The sequence below is a fragment of the Octodon degus genome, unplaced genomic scaffold (assembly GCF_000260255.1).
Source record: "Octodon degus isolate 3935 unplaced genomic scaffold, OctDeg1.0 scaffold00131, whole genome shotgun sequence".
NCBI lineage: Eukaryota > Metazoa > Chordata > Mammalia > Rodentia > Octodontidae > Octodon > Octodon degus.
The window spans coordinates 1,661,403-1,683,386 of NW_004524707.1; the positions used below are offsets into that span (position 1 = coordinate 1,661,403).

General features: G+C 44.5%; 1 protein-coding gene across 7 annotated transcripts in view; it reads left to right on the plus strand.

Moving 5' to 3' along the window:
- The window catches only part of Srgap2 (SLIT-ROBO Rho GTPase activating protein 2), a 301,879-nt gene that overhangs the window by 236,126 nt on the left and 43,769 nt on the right, over positions 1-21,984 (plus strand). For 5 of the 7 annotated variants that reach the window (XM_023701146.1, XM_023701144.1, XM_004641136.2 and 2 more), the window contains exons 8-11: positions 7,120-7,344; positions 10,811-10,912; positions 12,159-12,356; positions 21,519-21,603. In XM_023701146.1, the coding sequence (XP_023556914.1) occupies positions 7,120-7,344; positions 10,811-10,912; positions 12,159-12,356; positions 21,519-21,603 (610 nt within the window). The remainder of the gene's footprint in view (positions 1-7,119; positions 7,345-10,810; positions 10,913-12,158; positions 12,357-21,518; positions 21,604-21,984) is intronic. The other 2 variants (XM_023701145.1, XM_004641137.2) reach the window with 1 other exon arrangement.

Below are 21,984 nucleotides of genomic sequence, written 5' to 3' on the forward strand. Positions count from 1 at the left end.
TGGATAGACCATGTTGTCTCCAATTTGTAGATGAAGAAATTAGTGGTCCAGAGGGTTAAGAAATTTAACTGCGCAAGGTTATAGATTAGCAATGCACTGCACATTAGGGTCTAGTCAAGGAGGTGTCCAGTTGTAACTGACATCTGGCCCATTCTTATTTCTATGTGGCACAAAGATGACTGACTAAGAGAAGCAAATTAGCAGGTCGGTGTGTTTTGCCTAGAGCCAGGACAGCCTTATAGATTGTTAGCTTTTAGATCAGTCTTGGGCTTGACCCTCCGCCTATTTTGCTTCTCGTCAGACCTAGAGATCCTAGTCTGGCCTAATTCCTAAGCCAGTTCCAAGTGAAGCTATTTAAGTGTGTCCCTCCTGTCATCAAGGTGAGAAGTCTGGAGACACCTCAGCAAACAGTGGCACCCCACTCTCTGTGACTTCACATGTATCACCATCCTATCTGAGCCTGGCACTTGCCTCAGGTCTTTGGCAGTGGTGGTGGCAATAGTTGGGCTTTGCAAACCTCTGGTCACATTGCATGTGCTTGTGCCTGCCCTGGTTTCTCTATAAGCAAAATGACCATGCTTCACAGGCCCATGAGGGCTAAGATTCACTGCTGTGTAATAGCTGTGTCATGGAGGCTTGTCACTGCTGTTCTGAATCTCTGCTTTCTTTCCCACTCCTCTGCCCTCAGCAAACTGAAGCCCAGGACTAGAACCTTGGTGCTTAAATCTGGCCCACATCAGAGTTGCTTGGGGAACTTTACCACAATACAGATTCTTGTCTCCTTTCAGACTCAAGAGCTTTGATTCAGTAGGTCCTGGCCTATCAGTGTCCCCAAGTGTTATTGTCTCACTGGGTAAATTGAACCCCGGTCCTTGTTCAAGCACATCTTTGTTTTTGCTGCTGTTGATTCCAATCTGAACATTGTCCCTCAGTGGAGGTCAAAGCCCCAAAGGCCTGTCCTTCACCCATGTAAGAGAATCAATTCTTTCTTGTGTTCAATTTCTGCTATTTATCTAACACTCATTTAAAAAAAAAAAAATACAGGTGGCAAGATAACTCAGTGGACTAAGTGCCTGCCTAGGCAAGCACAGGGACCAGGGTTCAATCCCCATCACCATATGCCATGCCAGCCCTGCTCCCAGGTGCTCTGAGCCAGCCACAGAGACCAGGTGTGCTGGTGAACACCTGTAATCTCAACACTGTGGAGGCTGAAAACAGGAGGATCACTATGAGTCCACGCTGTGTCATGAGACCCTGTGTCAAATACATTAAAAAAAAAAAAAAAAGCAGGCCATGCATCTTCTACCCATTTGTCCTCTTTCGTACTTTTTCTCCCCTGGCAGGACAGCTAACCTAACCAGGGAAGCCAGGGCCTACTGCTGTATTGGTCAGCACTCATGTAACCCTTAAATCCTTCAACAGGGGTGAGAATGTGTTTTAAAATTAGTATAAAAAACTCTTTTTTAGCTTTTTTTTTTTTTTTTTTTTGTCAGTACGTATTTGTCATGCCTAGTAGTCACATTCATCATGGGGAATTGGCACCTGTGCATATTATATCTTGATTCTTCTTTTCTGTCCCCATTCTGCTCCCTTCCCCTCAACCCTTAAGAAGCTATTTTGTTCCATATTTGCTTTGTGTTAAAGAAGAACAAGTAGAAGGACCAAGAGCCTCACTTCACAGGATGTGGTTGAAGTGCTATTGAAAAAGAAGCAGCCTCCTTAGTGCTCACAAGGCACGGGGCTGCAGACTGTGAGCCAGTGCAGGGGGGCCGCTACCCAAGCCACAAGGGCAGTAGGCAGTAGGCCTGCTCTTCTTTCTTCGCTGCTCCATTCTGGTTGTATCTTATTTGATTATTGTTTGTTTTGTTTAGTTTTTTGTAGGATGAGGACAGATTAATTACTCTTTTTAGGAAAAGCTAATACTACTCAGCTCTAAATGTTCAGTAAATATTTGGGGAGACTAAACGCTTAGCATCAGGGGTACAAATAGTAATATTTTCATCTGAGAAGTATTTATAGACTCTAGGCTTTTCAAACTGTGAGTTAGGGAGCCATGAAATTTCATTTGTAAGTTCAACCTTTTTTTTTAAATTGACTATACTCAAATAGGAGAGAAAGACCAGGGTATATTAAACTAGTATTTTAAGTTTTGTTTTATGAAATTTTTATAATTTTTATGCTAGGTATATACATGCGTGCTTGCATACCCATGGGGATGATGCTGGTTCTGGGGTGTGTGTGTGTGTGTGTGTGTGTGAGAGAGAGAGAGAGAGAGAGAGAGAACTTCTTACTATCAGTTGAGAGCCACAAAACAAAGGATAGAGGATGGCCTCTTGCTCTTCTCCTTTAGCTGTAGAAGGCAAGCACTAGGATTTCCTTGGCCTAAATAGCCCCTAGTGGTTAATATGTAGCTCAGCACATAGTACATTTTTGGGGGAAAGAAAAAGACTAGAAAGGAGGACATGATCCCATAAGCCAAGATTTTATTTTCATTTTGTGTCATTTAGTATTCTAAATTTGTCTCACTTTGCTATTTAGTTAGTATTCTTTTGCTGTGTAATTTACATATAAGAACTAAACTTCAGTGTTACACTTTCAAGAGTTTTGACAAATTTCCATGTCCGCATAACCTACGTATTTATCAAGATACAAAAAAAAAAAAAAAAAAACCTTGCTGACAGATATAGTCGCATTGCCCTGGGAAGTTTTTCTTAGCCCTTCCCAGTCAGTGCCCCGCCCCCTGGCAGCCACTACTGAGACTTTTCACCAGAGATTAGTGCTGCCTATTGTAGGGCTTCATAAAGATGGGATAATACAACACACACACTTTTTGTGGTTCATTTTTGTTGCTCAGTATGTTTCTGTGCTTCTTCCAGGTTATTTGCATGTATCATTAGTTTCTTCTTTTTCTTGCTGTTCTGTGCAATAAAAAGGACTCCAAATGTGCTTTGGTAATGGACCAACGGAGCAGGAGTGAGTGCGGGTCCCGGGATGTTGGCATCGATCTTGCCACGTCCACTTGCTTTTTCCACTCCATTGTCACCTATGTTGTACCTGGCATTTTGCCTCTTTCCTAGGAGTCTGAAGCTCTATGCATATTTAAGATATTGAGGGTAAGTGGAAACGAAGTTATCTTTATAGAAACCATTACATGGACACAAGACCTAATCCCTAATTTCTTATCATAGTAACATATAAAATTTAAACTTGGGCTAGGAAGCCACATGATCATCTGACACACATAAGGAAAACCTTGACTTCAGGCCAGGAAGACATTCTGAACTCACTAGATAGTGTCTACAAACTCTAGGCTCACTGGAGTGTAATTTTCCTGCTCTATATTCCCATGGCTCTCAGTCTGGGAGCAAATGGATGAATGAAGAACAGGGTATTATCTTATGCCTATCTGGAGTGTTGTGTTTATCATACCCTGTGTACCCACGACAGGCATGAAGGACCTTCACTTCTCCTTTAGGAAATTTATTAAATGTACTCTTCCTTGTCAACTTGAGGTGGGTGTTATGAAACACCCATCTTTCTTTGCAGTTCTCTAAGTGAGGATATCAGCCAGAAAAGGGTTAATGAGCTATCAACACAAGTTATCACACATCCAGATCTGCTGACATTAAATTCTTATAAAAATTTGATTTCCCCTGAGAGGGTTTTCATCAAACATTTATATAGCCCAGAGATGGCCAGGGAAGCCCAGGGTGGCCACAGAACTCATCAGAAGCCATGGAATGCATGCTTTGTCCCCAGTGTGAGCAAAATAACTAATGTGCTGCCTTTACTCTTGGAAATCTCTGTGGAATAGGATGAAGTGTTCAAATCTCATTTATCTGACTTTGCCAAGTACTGCTTGTCTGCTAAACTCAATTTCTGGCTATTATCCTGCAGGTATGTAGATAGCCAAGGATCTAGAAAACCTATTCCAAATCTCCTGGGTAAGCTAGAGACCTGGGAGAGCTTGGGGAGCATTGTGACATCCCCATTCACTGCTACAGGATGGTCGTATAAATAGGGTCAGTGCTCTGGCCCCCAGAAAGCTCCCTGATTTTCTCAAACCACACACAGTGAGCAAAACAAAGCTTCAGGGCTATTGTATCTACTTAGGGCAGTAACTCAGCCCATGTGGATTACTTTCTGAGAGGCTCTTTTCTTGTGACTTCAATCAGCTGAGCTTTGTTGAATACCTATTAGGAGCAATACCTAATGGGGAGGAACAGAAACAAGGGCCAGGTACTGGCCATGCTCTTAAGGAGCTCATGTTCTGGTTGGGGTGATATGAAATAGCAAACCACAGAATTGGGGCAGTGGGGAGGGTAGAAGCCTGTGTCACAGGAAGGCTGAAGATGAGCATGATTCTGAGTGGAGGCTGGTTTCCCAGAGGCTATGAATTTGATTAAGATATTGAAGGTTAGGGCCAGGGATATAACTTAACAGCATAAGTACCTGCCTGGCAAATGCAAGGTCCCCAGTTCAATCCTGGGTGCCAGAAAAAAAGGTATTGAAAATTAAGTCCAATCCTAACAGGTAAAAGGAGTGGGGCAAATTTCTGGAAAGAAGAGCTACGAGCTCAGGGGAGAGGTCAGTAGATTCAAGGCTGAGGATTGGTCTTCGTTGGATATCTGCAGTGTCAGATATGGATAAATGTGTTGCCTGCTATCCGCTTCAGAGCTGTCTGTGAGGCTGGCAGTATCCCTGTTTGAGGGAGAGGGATTAAGTAGCTGATTCATGGTCACACAGTTGATGGGAGACCTGTGCTTTTCTGGCACTTGGCTTTAAACAGAGTGTGGAATTGGCTCGAAGCAGAAGAGGCCCAAGGAGGGAGGTCATATTGAGTGTGCAGACTGTACACAGATCGCAGTTGGCTCTGCCTGTTTGACTTTTTTCAGATTAGTTACCTTCACTGAGCCTTAGCTTCCTAGTCTAAAAAGTGAAGAGAGTACCAACTTTATTGGATTAATCACGAGAATTAAAAATGTAAATGTACATACTACACTTAGTACACTGACTGGTATCTACTGAATGTACTTGGAGAGTAGAACATTTCTCTACCCTTCCACGATGAGGAAGGTAGGATCTTGATCCTGAGGCTTGGGGGGAGAGATGAATTTCAGGTTTTTTTTTTGTGTTTGTTTGTTTGGTTTTTTTTTTTTTTTTTTCAAAAAGAATATAACAAAAGCCACATTTGAAGACAATAAAGCAGACCACGGTGGCATAAGGTAAGGGTATGAAATAAGGTAGAGGTAATGAAAATGCAGAGAAAAGGGAATTTCCAAAAATACTAAAGGTTCCTGCAGGACATTCTGCTCCCTCCAGGTCCCCCTCGCACACACAGTGTGGGCAGCGTTACTTGTGTCCATGAGACTTTAGACATAGAGTTCATCATCAGGGTCTGCAACAGGCTAGGCAGGAAGGCTCACGGGCTCAAGGGCAGCCTGGCTAGTTCAGTGCCCTCTCTGGAGCAGGGTGCACGTGCAGTCTCCAATCAGCCGCTTTTGTCTAGTTTCCATTTGCTCTTCCTTCCCAACTGAATTTAATGTCTTTGCATCCTCTGGCTGTAGTTAAGCTGTGAGTGCTGTTGCTCGGCGGAAGCTAGGCACCTGCCAGAGCCTTTTGGCACTGAACCCAGAGCCCAGCCCAATGGGTGCTCTGTCGCGGAGCTTCTCGTTGATGCCTAGAAGGAGGAGGCCTGTCATGTGCTTTTTCTCCCCCAATAGTGGCTGTTCCCAGTGTGATCATGATGAGAGGGAAAGGCTGAGGGAGAGTTAATTTGATGCTTGCTTATGCAATGAAATGACAATCAGGCAGATGGCCTTACTATAGCCATAGATGCTGCTCTGCTGTTTCTTCTCAGGATCTGGACTGAAACACTGTTAAGCAATTAAGGGAATAATTGATGGCCAAAGAATTTGGATCTCTGGGTCCTTTAGGAGGGGTAGAGAATGTTGCCATAGAGTTGCAGAATGACATTGCTGAGAAGGGACTTAGTGTTCACATTTAACCCAAGGATTTTCAAAATTTTGTTCTAACAGAAGAATTTGTCCTTTAGTTAGAACCCTAGTGTCTTACACAGAAAAATGTCTTGGTTGAGAGGGGCATAGGTGCTCCATATTCAAGCTGGACTTCTACTTCCTCCTCAAGGGCAGCCTGAGCCTGGCACAGAAATTCAGAGCTCTGAGCAACTGCTTGAGAACCACTAGCCTGGCCAAATCTGTTCATTTTGCTGTCAAAGGAATAGGTTCAGGTTGCTTTGCTCTGCCTCCGGTGTTGTTTGTTTTGTTTTTATTTTTTATTTTTAAAAAATTTTATTTATTTATTTATGTGTGTGTGTGTGTGTGTGTATGTGGCCAGCTCAGCCCACCAGGGGGTGGGACTGGCTGGCATGTGGTGTTGGGGGATTGAACCACGGTCCCTGTGCTTTGCTAAGCTTGTTTTAGACCACTGAGCCATCTCACCAGCCCTTGTTTTTTTTTTTAAATACAGTTGCTCCTCTTATACCTGTTTTCATTCATTCATTTTCAAACTTGCTATAGGAAATTAGAATCCATCTTATGATATGCATTTCCCCAGGAGCACATTTAAGATTTTGTCTTACTCTTGCTGTCTGTGTAGGGGCAGCTTTGGCTGACTTCCTGTTCTGCAGCCCAGAGCTGTTCTAGGGGGCAGTAAGGCTGGTAACCCATAGATCCAGCCTCCATTCACTCTTCATTTTTGATCCCTGGCTGCTGAAATGGCCTGGTGTGGTTGATATATAGTGCCTGAGCTACTTTGACCCTTAGGAATGGCAGACTATAATGTTATGATTGCATTTTGTCATAAATGACATCACCAAATATACTTAAAAATAAAAGAAAATGTTTAACCTTTCTCGTGTTTATGTATCAGCACTGTACAGGACTTGATTCAGTCACACCATTAAGTCCTTATGGGTCCACTTCCTTAATTGTTGACCTGAGAGTCCATTGAGAAGTCTCAGGCAGAGCTTAGAAGTCAGCCTTCCTCCTGCAGCATAGCCAGCTGAACGGGTGTGGTCGGGTCTGCCCTGGGGACCACCACTTTCTTTAAGCCTTGGGGCTGTCTGTAGTGTGCTCATGTGCCTTCTCCTTCCCACAGCAGTGCTGTGACCTAGGCTACCATGCTAGCCTGAACCGGGCCCTGCGCACCTTCCTGTCTGCTGAGTTAAATCTGGAGCAGTCAAAGCATGAGGGTCTGGATGCCATCGAGAACGCAGTAGAAAACTTGGATGCCACCAGTGACAAGCAGCGCCTCATGGAAATGTACAACAACGTCTTCTGCCCTCCAATGAAGTTTGAGTTCCAGCCCCACATGGGGGACATGGTGAGGCCCTGTTCATTCTCTTGCTCCCCCAAATGAACATGAATTCTCTTGTGTATAGCTTCCCTACACAGAGGCCACATTCTTCCGGGGGGAGGCCTTCCTGTTGGATGGGGAAGCACATTTCTCTCATTCAGCAAACAGCCTCTGGCAGCCTACTGGCTATGGATGCTGGGAATTGGAGCCCTCAGGAAGCTTACAGTCTGATGAGTGAGGTAGCTGAGGTTGGAAAAGAAAGGAAGGCGCAGGGAGGATCAGCCAAAAGGAACAGCTGGTGTGTCTAAAAACTACTCACTGCTCAGGATGGTGGAAGGAAAGGAGGGGAACGGTTGCTTGCAGTGGTAAGGCTGGAAGAAGGGAGAGTTGAAGTGGGGCCAGGCCCAGAGGCTGGGGGTAGGGGAGCTAAACAGAGGAGTGATGTCATCGGTTAGCATTTGGCAGAGTTTAGAAGGACCTCTTCTCCTGGTTTTAGATGAAAGAGCTAATTTAGCTTAGGTATTGGACAGACCAGAATTGTTACCTTCTGCAAGGGCAGGAGCTAAGATGCCATCCCCCAGGAGGCATCGTGCTGGTTGCTCAGACAGGGAGCGTGAACTTGAGGGCTCTGTTATGGATTCTTCATCCTGACAACTGAAACAAGAAAGCCCTGCACGAACTGAGCTCAGAGGAAGGAGAAGCTCCATGCTTCCTTTTACTCTAAATATTTTGATTCCACTTCAAATGGTTGTGCATCCAAATCAGAGTAAGCCTTGCTCCTGTAGCTACCATTTCACCTATCAAGTTAGAAGGGACAGGTGAGTGTGTGTGTGTATGTGTGTGTGTGTGCGCGTGTGTGCATGCATGCGCAAGCTTACATGACAGAAAAGATCAAAATAGACCGTCAGATATAGTTGGAATTGAAGCAGGAACTTGAAGCAGGGCGACTGTATTTCCAGCCTTGCCTCCCTCTCAGTTGAATCCAGTGGAAAGAGTATCTGGCTCTCTCTTCAGAACCCGTGGGAAGGACTTACTGTGTTTCACTGGTTTTGTTTGGGTGATACTTGTTTGAGTGACGTTTGGCTCTGAGCTGGTCACTGTGGATATGAACTGGCTCACTGGGTTATGCCAGGGTCACAGGTCTGTCCAAAGCACGTGACCTGAGAAGGGCTGTGGGGTCCCTCCCAAAGGACTGTCAGACCATAGTTAGCAAAGGAAGCTGGATGTGAGACAACCACACAGCAGCAAAGGAAGAGCGCTTCCCTAGGATTCGCATCCAGACACGTTAGAAAGCGCTGCTCTGGAATGACACCTGTAGCCATGTAAGCTGAAGATTTGCTGTCATCAGGAGGCCCCTGTGGAGAGTGGGGCATTTCTTTCCTAAAGATAAAAACATGGGGATAACTTCTTTCCTTTCCTTCCCGGGGAAAACCAAACAGTTGCAGTGTGTTTCCATTGCTGTGGCTTAGGAGATTTCTGCATCTGAACAGATGGGGAGGTGAGATGACAGTTACAGTTGGGATAGGAGTATCACCAACCCCCAGGAAGCCCCATTCCTCACCTGCTCTGGCTCCTGGTCAAACTTGCCTTCCAAGCCCCTTCTCCAGCTGCCACTGGGATTCCCTCCCAAGAATCAGTGGAACTTGTGGGTGAGCTGAGTGGAGCGATACATCTTCTGGTGTTGACTGAGTTGCCTTCTGAACCAAACAGCTTGCCTCCATAAAGGGGAAATCCAGATGCTGGGCACTCAGGCCCCCTCCCAGCCCTGTCAGAGCCACATTTCCATGCTTCAGAGCACAGCTGGAACGCATTACCTTGCACGCTGGTACAGGATCCCTGCCAAAGCATGCATCAGCAGCGCTGATGCTGCTTAAAGGAACAGGCCTGGTGGTGGTTTTCCCTCCATTGTTCCTCCCTGCTAGATCTGGGTTCCTTTAAACATCAATAGCTCATTCTTCTGCCTGGGTGTTGTCGTCCTCGTTGTCGTCGTCGTCGTCATTGTCCTAGAGCTGATCAGTATGTGAGCCTGGCAGAGGGTCCCCATTCTCACCTCGCCTTTGTAAAAGTGGAAAATAAAAGATAAGAGAGCAGCTCATCTGATTTATCCTCATTGATACGGGTTTTCGGTCAACTTGGAGCAGCAGAAGGGAGCTGCCTGGGAGTGCTTGAACTAGGGTCAAACTTGGGGTGACATTCTGACTTAAAGCCCTGGAATTGCTGAGGCCCCACACTGACCGATTCTGGGGCCCTCATCACATGACCTAATGCCAAGCACCCTACAATGTACGAGGAGCTGGTGCCTGGCTTCATTCTTGGTGCCCCCCAGGCAGCTTGTGGGGCTTGGGATGCCTGACTGGTGACATCAGGCAGCAGAGAGTTGCACTCTTGGCACTAACCCACTCTGGCCACCGAGAGCTTTCTCCATTGTGTCTCCTTATCCAAGAGCCAGAATGAAGTTCAGCTCCCTTCACATCTGAGAGCTGGCTTGAACCAGCCTCTCGGTCAGGGAAGAGGCCAGACCAGTTGGGAACTTACAAACCAGTGGGGAAAAAGATCAAGTCCAAGCTCCTCCACTCGAAGAGAAGTTCTGTCTTTCAAGCAAGAAAATAGTCTGTGAGCATGTGAATGAGCCCACTCCTTGTTTAGGGAAAGAGTCTCTTCCAACAAGTGCTAAAAGAACTATAGTTGCAAGGTGGTAGAAGCTGCCTCCATGTGAGTCCTGCTTCCCAACTCTCCTAGCCTGCTCTTCATCAATCCTGGAAACAGTGGGCGACCTCAGCCCCTAGCTCTACCCTATCAGGAGCCTGTAGATGAGCTGTCTCTTCACGGAGGGGAAAGCCATTTGGCAGCAATGTGAGGAGGAAGGCAGGTTGCAAAGGATCTTCTCCCACACACACCTCATGGAGGCCAGGGGTAAAGTGATAGCTCTTTGGGAATGCCAAGCTATGCCAGATTCCATGCCCTCTGGAGGCCACTAGCATGAATGAATGATCTCGTTCCAGCTTCATGTTCTCTCTCATTGAGTCGGAGTTCTTACGTATGGCCTGGATTTGTAAACATATGCTGGCAGCCAGCAGCAGCAAGTTAGCCTCCTGACCCACTTCTCTCCTGCTTGCACTCTGGTGTACAGTGGGAGGAGGAAAGGGCTGGAGAGGTGGCCGCTTGGCACTCTGGCAGGAAATCCTCACTGTGCCAAGGCATTGTGTTTCCGGAGCTGCAGTGCCCGAGGTGCTGTCTTCCAGCCTCTCCAGCTTTCTGAGCAGACCTGCCCCTGCCAGCCACCAGCCTGAAGATGGGCTCCGGAGAGAGAAACCTGGTCTTTGCAAACAGATCCTCCTCCGTACTTCTTTTATGTGCTGTTCAGTCCACATGTTTGCTTTGGATTTTGTTTCCTTTGCAAGTGTTGTACACTGCGTATGAGTAGTTTTATTAGCAGTGAGGAGAACTCTGGAATCACCAGAAAAGTTGACCTGGAGTTTCTGTCTTCTGGCAGGCTTCCCAGCTCTGTGCCCAGCAACCTGTCCAGAGCGAGCTGGTGCAGAGATGCCAACAACTCCAGTCCCGCTTATCCACTCTGAAGATTGAGAATGAAGAGGTGAGTGTCCCGCCCAGGATGCCCAGAGCTACCCTTGGAGGTTCCCCGTGGACCTCCTTGCTTCTGCTCATGTGGCAGCAGGTGGAAGGAGCATGCAGAGAATGTCCGGGCTGCTGCACACGCTTCCTAGCCAAGTGTCGGCTCGGACTTTCCCCGCTACATCCTGCCCTTGAACTGCAGGAAGTGATCTTGTGTTGCCAAAGGTTGTGTTCTATTTTGAGCTTTTGCAAAATGCTTTTTTTCCTCTCTACACATTTAATCAAAATGGCACTTGGCAGCTGTGTGCACAGCATTGTGTCTGAAACTAGCCTTATGCCTGGCTTTTTCCAGCATTTTCAAACAAATACAGGCCATTGACTCTGACACTTCAAGCATCTCCATCCTCTAAGGAAAGGGTGATCTCCTTCTGGGTCCAGTACATTTTTCTCTCAACAACCAGTTCGGATGGACAACTTGACTGACGATCCCACTTTCTGTTGAGCTCAGATGGCTTCTTTCCTTGTGTCTCAGTCCTACTGTTCTTAGGACAGCAGGAAGGACTAGGGATGGACCAGTTTGTTTCCCAGTAGTTAAACAAATTTGCTGTTTTATTGAAGGTCATGAAACAGAATCTGGAGGGTGTTTTTTTTTTTGTTTTGTTTTGTTTTGTTTTGTTTTGTTTTGTTTTGTTTTCAGGATTGAGAATTATATACCCATATGTGCTAGACAAGTGCTCTACCACTAGACATCCCCAGATCTTATTTATTTTCTTTTTGAGACAGGGTCTTGTTAAGTTGTCCAGGGCACCTTTGAACTTCTGATCCTCTGCAGCCTCCTGAGTAGCTAGGATTGTACAGGCCTGCACCACCCTGCCTGGCCCATCACACCTTTTAACTGGCTCTTTGTACATCTGGGTTGATTTGAAATTGTTTTATTCAGATTTCCTTAGCACTTCCATTATAATGAAGAACTAATACTAAATTTTAATAGTAAACAGCAAGTAAAAGACCTTGCTGAGTAAAAGTACGTAGTCTGAAGAGGTGATGGATCTTAGATCCTCGCTAGAGGAATTGTGTCCTGTAGCAAATCCGTGTGAGTGGTAGCCCTCATCTAGCACTGCCTGGGGGAGGCAGAGCTAAACCCTCTGATGATGCCTTCCCTCCTCATCCAACACTCTCTCCTACTCCCCCACTCTTCCGGCCACTTACTATTTTGTAGCATGCATTAGGTTGTCCAACATGCATTAGGTTTGCTCTTGTGGTTGTAGGTAAAGAAGACAATGGAGGCTACCCTACAGACCATCCAGGACATTGTGACTGTTGAAGATTTTGATGTGTCTGACTGCTTCCAGTATAGCAATTCCATGGAATCTGTCAAGTCGACTGTCTCAGAAACTTTCATGAGCAAGCCCAGCATTGCCAAGAGGAGAGCCAACCAGCAAGAGACAGAGCAGTTTTACTTCACGGTAAGGGGCCCAGTGGCCTTCAAAGAACATCAGCAGGCACTCTGGTCTCTAAGGGAGATTTGGAACTCAGAATCTTTGTCAAATGTCTCAAAGGATTGAATATCCTAGATTTGAATCTGAGCATACTTGGAGCCTGTCTGTATACTTAGATGTGCAAGTCCTGTGTGTCTAATAGGTACTCCCTAGGGGTTGCTCCCAAGTATACTACTAAGAAGTTTTTCTTTTGAAAGGAATTTTGAAGCAGCTACTAGGCTTTCATTTGAAAGCCTCTTTCTCAGCTATTGGGCATCATGAGAGGGGACATCATTACTTGGTTCTTGGGAATGACATCAAAATTTCTTGCTTAACACATATCTTGTTTTGAAAAGTTATGTCTCTTTTAGATAATCTGATGACATTGTTTTATAACTTTCATTTTAGTAAAAAAACTTTCAATAATTATTCCCGGGACTGAGGAGATAGCTCAGTAGAATAAGTGCTTGCCTGGTAAGCACAGGGTCCTGAGTTCAATCCCTGGTACCACAAAATAATAATAATAATAATAATTATTATTATTATTATTATTATTCCTAAAACTTAAAGGGACCCATAATGTACAATGTTGTTGTTTTAGAGAATTCCAAAGCATATTTTGTTATTCATGTATCTCCAGTCTCCTTTTAAACAACTGGGCCCATTTTTTAAAAAGTAATACTAATAGTCCTTTGGAAGGTTGTTAGCTGGTCTTGGTGCTGCTTTTTAATAATTAAGTTATTTTGATCTTGCCAAGTAGGATTTATTGCCTGGAGTAAAATTTATTTCCTAATCTTCAGATGACCAAGAAAGGAAAAATTAAGTTTGCAGATGTGAGATGAAATACAGCCAGTGAACATACATACTGATTCTGAATGAAATGAATTAACTTGTTTTTCAGTCAAGAAGCACAGTCTGCATGCAGTAAATTGAATTTTTCTTCCAACTGCAGCAATTTGTTTAATTCTTTGAGCATTATCATTTGTGCACTAAGAACACTAATAATTTGCTAATTTTCTCTTTAATCTGTATTTTTATTAGTAAAGAACTCTTCAGCGTTCTTTTTTTACTTTTTTTTTGGGGGGGGGGGAACCGGGGATTGACCTCAGGCCCTTTCGCTTATCAGGGAAGCGCTTATTCCACTGAGCCATCTCCCTGGCCCAGCGTTCTTTTTTTAAATCCTGGAGAAGACTGTTGAAAAAGTGATTCAAGAGTATTATCTTCTAAAACACTTCAAAAAAAGTTGTCATACAAGACAGTTGGGTTCAGTGCTGGATGTGGTGGTACACACCTTTAATCCCAGTACTTGGGAAGCTGAGGCAGGAGGATTGCCTCAAGTTTGAGGCCAGTTTAGGCTGCATAGTAAGTTCCAGGCCAACCTGGAGGAGGAGGAGGAGGAGGAGGAGGGGAAGGAGGAAGAAGAGGAGGAAGGGGAGGGGGAGGAAGGGGAAGAGGAGGAGGAGGAGGAGAATGCTCTTGACGTAAAACTTAGAAGTAAAAAGAAAAAAAAAGTCATCATCCTACCACCTGGAGATATTAGGGGTATTAGGGAATATTCCCTTTCTGTGCATATACAAATACAAATATATATTTGTAATTTTATTACCAAAAGGTAGTACATTGTTATACCTGTTGTATATAATAATGTAAGTCATTTAATTATATTTTTAAAGCAAATACATGAGTAGAATACTAAAATCCATAAAGAAATAATGGAATGACATTTTAGCATATTCATTTTTGTAAAAATGTTCAATATATTATGTGGTTCACCATTTTCATAAATGCTGGAAATGAGGGAGGCACTGTTATACACCTGTAATTCAGCTACTCAAGGGGTTGCGACAGAAGGATCATAAATTGAAGGCCAGCCTGTCAGTCAACTTAGCAAGACTTTGTCTGGAAATAAAAAATTTTAAAGGGGTAAGGGGTGCTGGGATGCAGCTCAGAGTTAGTACACTTACCCAGGGTTCAACCCTTAGTGCCACAGCCAGTCAGTCAGTTCATCAGTTGGTAAACACATACTGAAATTTTACTTTCACTGTTACCGTTTTTACACCTAGTATTAGTGTATGTTTGTGATAGCTAATCATTACACTCTTCTTGGAGAATTGGTGCGTACCCGTATCGCGTCTTCTAGTTCTCTTTCCCCACTGCCCCCTTGCCCTCCTTTCTTGGGTTCCTTTCCCACCTGCACAGATTATACCTCTCTATTTCCTGTCATTTCCTTTTTGTTTTGCTCCTAAATTATTCATATCTTGGCTTTCACCTATTAGAGAAGCCATGTGATATTTAACCTGTGATTTATTAGCCTGATAATTGCAAGATCTATTCATTTTCCTGCAGATGCCTCAAATGTGTCCTTCTTTATGCTGAATACCACCCTCATCACTATTCATTAATCATTACTAAGTTATTCTTTGATACTTATTGTGGACTTACTGTCTCCCAGACACTGTGTTACGAACTACAAGTGCTGAGATTAAAAACTGAAGAATGAATTATGAGGCTGGGTATATAGAGGAAGAGCTTTCATTTTTATTTACTTATTTCTAAGCAGTAATAATAGATTGATTTTTATAATAAATATAAAACAATTTTAATGCATGCATACACATGTGCATGAGTGGCACTGGGAAGCAGCACACACAAGTGATTGTGCACTTGATCTTGAAGGATGAGCCAGCTGGGCAGAGGGCTAAGGACAGTGTTGTTGCTTGAGGAAGGGGTGGTGCGCTGAGGCGCGGGAAGGTATGCAAACCTGACTGGTCTTGGCTATCATGAGGACTTCTGCCCCACCTTCAAAGAGCTTGCTGGATACTCTCTAGGCTTCTGATAATAAGACTGGCTAAGTCTGTCTGGGCTGCTTAGGTATAAATGACCCAATCTTATTACGTTGCAGATTTCCATTTTTAAGTTAAGTAAGGCATTTTGGACAGAAAACTGTACTTCAGAAGGTCTCTGTCAGAATTACCTTTGGCTTAAGTGAATCTGTAACTCAATTTTCAGCATTGACCTTTAACAGACACAGGAATGACCCTATTCAAGCATGTGACCTCTGAAGTCCTGGCTGTCCTTTCACTTTCTATCTGAACATGCTGATGTCCTCTAACCCATTTCCTGTCTTTTGTGGCTATAGTGCTACTTATCAAAATTGTGTGCAGATTTCCTTAGCTAACAGGAATGTTTTTTTGTCTGGGCTTGTCCTGTAAAAGATTTACAAAGAACTCATCATTTTTCACGAATGGTGCCTGAAGTGAATGAGCTAATAATTCATTTTATGATAAAAGGGCTTGCTTTGGAGAGTGAAATGGACATTTAAGGAAGAGGTCCCCATGTTAAACTGAAGGGCTACCCGCATGGCTTGTCAAACCATGCATAGCCCTCTGTTGCTTCTACAGATGTTGCCCACTTTATTTCTCTTCTCTCTTCAAAAACATCAGAGTAACACATCCTAGAACAGTGGCAGTGACACATGGCACTCGTGTCACAGTAAGCTGTTTGAATTATTGAAAGCTCTAAAAGGTTTGCCATCATAGCCCTTAGAGGTTCCTTTCATTTGGAAAGTTTGGGAAAGGCTCCTTACCATGACTTAATTCCTCATTCTGATGCCTAATGACCAAAAGGACTGGTGGGACAGTTTTTCTGATCACTCATGGCTGCATCAGATTAATCTGCCCAGGTAATGTCATTAGAAATTTGAAGCATGGCTTCTATAGGTCGGTTGTTTTGGAAGTCTCGAGGAAATAATGGTGGGATTTTAAAGCTAATGGCACATGCCTGTAATCTCAGCACTTAGGAGCTGAGGTAGGAAGGTCACACACTGGGGACCAGCCTGAGCCACATTACTAGCTCAAGGCCAGCCTGGTCTGTGAAGCCCTGTCCAAAAAACACACGAAAACTAACCCAACCTTCACATTTGAAAGGTTAAGAATAAAACATATTGAAAAAGGATGGGTAGGTTGGCCAAGGTGTTCAGCAACACCTGAACACTAAAGCGAGAACTCTGGAGACCTGCTCTCGGCTGCAGGCATTCCTTTGGAGGGGTGTCCCATCTTTGGGCTTGCCTAACCCACTTGGAGTGAAGAGGGGTTGTCTGGGGCCTCAGGTTAAACATTCCTGCCAGGAGAGCTCAAGGTCAAGACTCAAGAACAGCTCAGCACCTTTCCCTCTCATTTGCCGGGAGTCATCTGCTCAGTTTCCTGCTTGTCATTCATCTTCTACAGCACACAGTTTAGCAATATCTACTTTTTTTTTTTTTTTGCCTTTTCTGTTGTGCTTGTTAAAAATAGTCTTTATAAAAGGTTGCAAAGCAAAAGGACATTCAGGAAAAAGTCAAGCATTGTCCCTGACCCCACTTCTCCTTCTGCCTGACACAAAACTGGTTTATGTTGTGTCCTTCCAGAGACATTGTATGCGCAGGGAACCACAGATGTATCAGTAAGTTCCCTTTAATAGGCAAAATTACATTAGAAATGGAAAGAAATAGGACAAATGGAAGCATGCCCCTCATACTGTTCCTCACCTTCCTTTTTCACTTAATTTGTTTAGAAATGATCTTCATAGCTCAAAAGATCTCCCTCAGAATTCCTTTGTATGGAGGAATCACTCTAATCAATTCCGTTCTTTGGGCAGTAGTGCTCATTGTTCAGCCAAGAATTAGCAGAGCTTTGACAGATGGGCGTTTTTCCTAGTATTTCCTGTATATAGAGCATTGGAGTGTGGGATTCTTACCTGGGGTACATATGGGGAGGTTGTTCAGGGTTATAACTGGTAAAATAAGAAGCCAGACTGCCTCTGTTCCTAGGAACAGGTTTGGGTAAGGTAAGGGGACAGGAGACAGTGCCTTGGCCACTGTGGCAGGCATGCTGGGTATTGGACTTGCAATTTGTAGTCTGAGACTTTTCTTCATTTTAATATCCTACGGGCCTTGGTAAATGTGTGCTAAGCAGGTACAAATGAGTGAATGTCCCTGCCCTGCCCATTAAACTGGGGAGATGCGCTCCATTTAAGGTTTACTCTGTTATGTATTCTAGCAGCTGTTTCCTGCTTGAGAAATTGACAGGGAGGAGGGGAAGTGTCAAGCGTGCCTGGATGGCGGAGGAGCTGCACGGTAATGACATCTGTGTCTCTGTGCTCCAGGGGCTGAGGAGGCCTCACCACTCCTCCCACCCCATCCCCTTGTGCAGGCTTCAGTTCACATAGACTTAAGTACAGTGTGTAAGCAAAGTCCTGAATCCCTGACCCCATGGCAAGCACAGACTTCAAGGGAAGAGACTGTCTAACATGAAATTTGGAAGGGTTGTGCCTCTTACATTTTGTTTGTTGGTTGGTTTTTTAAGGCCTGGATCCTTCGGCTTTGATTTAACTTGCTTATGTATTAGTACAAAGCAAAGTTTAGGGAAGGAATGTTTTTAGGGTGACAGCAGGCAGGCAGGCAGTTGGTTCAAGTGTAAGAAACACTTTCTCAGTAGCTGCTGTGTGCCAGCCTCAGAGCGGACAGTCATATTCTTAGCCTTGTGACCTTTCAATAACCTTGTGACTTTTTCTGTTGGAAAAGTCAAGACTCCAATAGGTTAAGTGATTTACCCAAGGTTAGAAGAGTTAGTAAGTGGTAGGACTAGAATATTCCAACTTGAGCGTTTTCATTTTACTGCAACAAAAATATCAGTCAGTGACAGAGGGCTAAGAAAGAAAAATTATGATGTTGATGCTTTTTAATAAATGCACCTCATTGCTGACAGTCCCCATTAGGAGTTATTAAGGAATAGATGAATGAGACCATAAAAATAGAATTCAAGTTTCACAATGTGAAGAAAAGTCAAATAGCTAATAAATAATTTGCTTGCTTCCCTTCCTAATTTTCATAAAAAATGTTCAGTTTTGATAATACTGATTGTAAAGGCTGAAGCAGGAGGTACTGGTGCATTTTAGGAACTTGCCAAGGAAGAGATTTTTGAGGCACAAACCGTTCCTGTCGTGGCCCCCTGCGCTCTAGAAGTGATCAAAGGGCTACCTATTGCTCCCTTCCGTCAGCTTCCCCGGGAGTCTGTCCAGCAGCAGTGGAGCCTAACTCAGTCTGCTGATCAAGGCAAGGTTATTTATACCCAGCTTCTCCCCACAGATGAGTGCCAGCTCTGGGTGGGAGGTGATCAGTGATGGGTGGCACTCCACGTATCCACCCACCTTACCCAGGTGGAAAAGCCCAGCCATTGTTCGCACAGTGTATTAGGGATGCAGGTCATATCCTGACACAGTGTTGATCCTTCAGGATTTAATGGAACCCGAAAGGGTAATCCATCATAGCTCTTTATCAGATTATTATTTATTTTAATGGTTCGCGGAATGACAGCCAGAGTTAACTAGTGAGCAGTGAACGTGAATGGAAAAATGGTTTCTGGAGTCACAAGTAGAAACACGAGTAAGAGGGAAAAAGATGCATCTATCTCCTTTCAGATTTTAGGCTGAAAATCTGTGTATCTGTGTTTGGAGAGTTACAGCTTTTTGATGAATTTTCCTCATTAGAAAACCCTTGAGTCTCCTGGAATAACCTTCAGAAGCGGGGCCTTTGAAGACTGTGCTCTTAGGGATGGGTGTTTCTTAAAGGCTTTTCACCCCACTCAGCCTCGAAGTACTATTATAAGCTCACAATTAGGCATTGGATGAGGATTAGGATGTTACCTGGGGAAGACTGACAGCAGGTAAGCTGGCAGCTGGAGCAGATGGGAAGGGGAAGGGGACACAACAGGAGAGCCTATTTTCCTGCGGAGATGTTCTCATGTAGAAGCACAAAGGAGCAGAGGGAAGAAGTCCCGGGTGGGGCAGCAGAAATGAATGAGTATGAGGTTTGTATCTGGTCTGTTTCATATTTAATTTAGAACAAAGATACTGGGGGCTTGGTTTATAACTGCTAGTGGTAGTTCTGTACACAGGGGAGTGAGACTGCTGTTTATTTCTTCATCCTTCATGCATTTATTGGGTATCTACTATCTATTGGATCCAGTATCATGCTTTCCATCCTGAGCATAACAAATAGCATAGTTTTTGTCCTCAGGGAAGAGACAGTCTGGAGAAAAATACACACCAGCAGTAAAAGTAAACCCTCTGGATAAGATAGTATGGGGAGTGAACCATGCATGAGGGCGTGGAGGGCCAGGCACTGCATCTCAAAGAATGCAGCTTTGTCTCTCTCTCTCTCTCGCTCTCTCGCTCTCTCGCTCTCTCGCTCTCTCTCTCCCTCCCTCTCTCAAATGGAGTAGTTGCACAAGCTCTTAGTTAAAAGTTCAGACTGAAATTAACTCAAAATAGATTTACCTTTTCTGTCAGTCTTAACCCTATATGGTAATAGCCTTGATATCAAAGCCTGGATCTGTTAAAAGATGGAGCTGTCATAATCTTAAGTGTTTTATTCTCTTATCACCTGAAGGATCCCCTGACTGTCCAGGGCTTAGGAAGTCGCACTCGGGGGAATACTGCCATTTGACTTTCCACATTTAGCACGAGCAGTTGACTGAGGCCTGGCAGATGAACAGCACACCAGGAGAAACTGAGGCAGATGCAGCGTGGTTCCCTGAATGGCTGTGGGACGAGTGGAGAAGACATGGTGTTAAGGGCCCGAAAGCCTAGAGCACTACCGCTTTCTAGCTTGCAACATTTGGCAGTTTGACATCCTCTTTCTGAAAGCATCTCTTCATTTCTGAAAAGGAAATAGTGTCTACCTAGGTACTGTACAGCATCAAATGACAGAATCTGTGCTAAAGTACTCTAAAATATGCTAAGTCACTACGCATATAGAAAGAATTAAATGCTGTGAGATTTAGTTCTGCATCTCTCTTGTTCTGTACTATAGTGGAGAGAATATTTTATGTGTAACATTGTGAATAGAACATTTTATTTGTAATGCTGAAGAGGAGGCCAGGGAGATAGCTCAGCAGCATAAGTGCCTGCCTGGCAAGCTCAAGGTCCCGAGTTTGATTCCCAGTGCCACAAAATAAATAAATAAATAAATAAATATAATGCTGAAGAGCACATCTTATACTACTCTATTTGACTACATTGACTCTCCTGCTCACTGTGACTTTGAGCAACATACTTAACCTTGTCAAACCTCAATATACTAGTCTGTAAAATGGATACATTGTTAATAGGAGTTCATAGGGTTTTTATGAAAAGTTGCTAAATTGTCATGTGTAATAGTCTCTTGCCAGGCAGGCAAGGGCTGAGGTCAGAGATCAGATCTGAACATACAGCACAGCAATCGTATTTGGGCTGTTAGAGCAGGTGGCATTACATTTCCAAAACCTCATCTGGAGCTGTGTGTGTATGTGCAAGCGGGGGAGGGCAGCTACTCCCGCTGAGCGCTCTCAAGTTCCTAGCTTTCCATAAACTCTATGGAGGGCCAGGGAGATAGCTTGGCCATCTAAGTGCCTGCCTGGCAAGTGCAAGGACCGGGATTTGATCCCTGGTACCACATGCTGTGCCAGCCCCACGCTAAGCCAGCCTCTGAAACCCGGCATGGTAGCACACACCTGTAATCCCAGCGCTGGGGAGGCTGAGACAGGAGTATCACTATGAGTCTGAGCTGCATAGTGAGACCCCGTACCAAATAAATAAATAAATAAATAAATAAATAAATAAATAAATGGTTTATTTAAAAAAAAACAAAAAAACAAAAAAAACCTCCATGTAGCTTAAAGAAAGTGGCTGATTAGGGTATGGCTCAGACATATGCCAGGCTTGCAGCTGAGGCAGGGCTGAGCTGGCTGCCACCACTGCTTCTGAGGTGAGGGAAATGGCCTGGAAGGGGTAGCGCAGGTAGGAGATCAGCGGCAGCACCCAACAGCAGTGGCCTCTTCACCCCAAGGATGCTGCACTGAGGGCGGGGCGTCTGATAGGAGGCAGGGGTTTTTTATTGTTTTAGTTTAGTTTTGTTTGTCCTGGCTGATGCTTCTAGGGAAACGTATTGTGGGACAGTTGTCTGCTGTGAGAATCAGCAGCTGTCCACGTACTCAGGAACCCAAAGAAAGAAAAAATCGGACCCAGAAGTTGGGTCAGAAGCCAGATGACCTCTCAAAAAGGAATTGTCCAGCCAAGTATCTTGATTTTTCTTTCTTCACCAGTCTGATTGTCCTTTCTTCTTTTCCCTTACAGAAAATGAAGGAGTACCTGGAGGGCAGGAACCTCATAACCAAGTTGCAAGCCAAGCATGACCTTTTGCAGAAAACCCTGGGAGAAAGTGAGTGTGCAAAGACCTCGCAGGAGGCTGGCAGTGAGGGGTGGCCCCACCAACCTTGCTGAGCACAAGCCTCCTTTCTTGGCCCAATGGATCTGATCTGGTTCTGCGAAAGGTTTTCTTTTCGTAGCCTGTTTCACATGAAAGCACATGCCCCAGAGGACTGCTTGAGCTATGGGGAAAGGGCATTGCTTAATGAACCACTAATGTGCATCCTCTGTTCATTTAAATGGAGCATGCTGCCACTCCCCCCAGCCCCTCCTTCCCCTCCCTGCCTCCACGGCGCCAAGGGGCTGCAAGGGTCTCCCCTCTCCAGACTCCTTGTTAAGAGTCTCAGCTGGAGGTTGGAGTGAGAAGGAAGGGACCTTGAGGTACGCAGCTGCT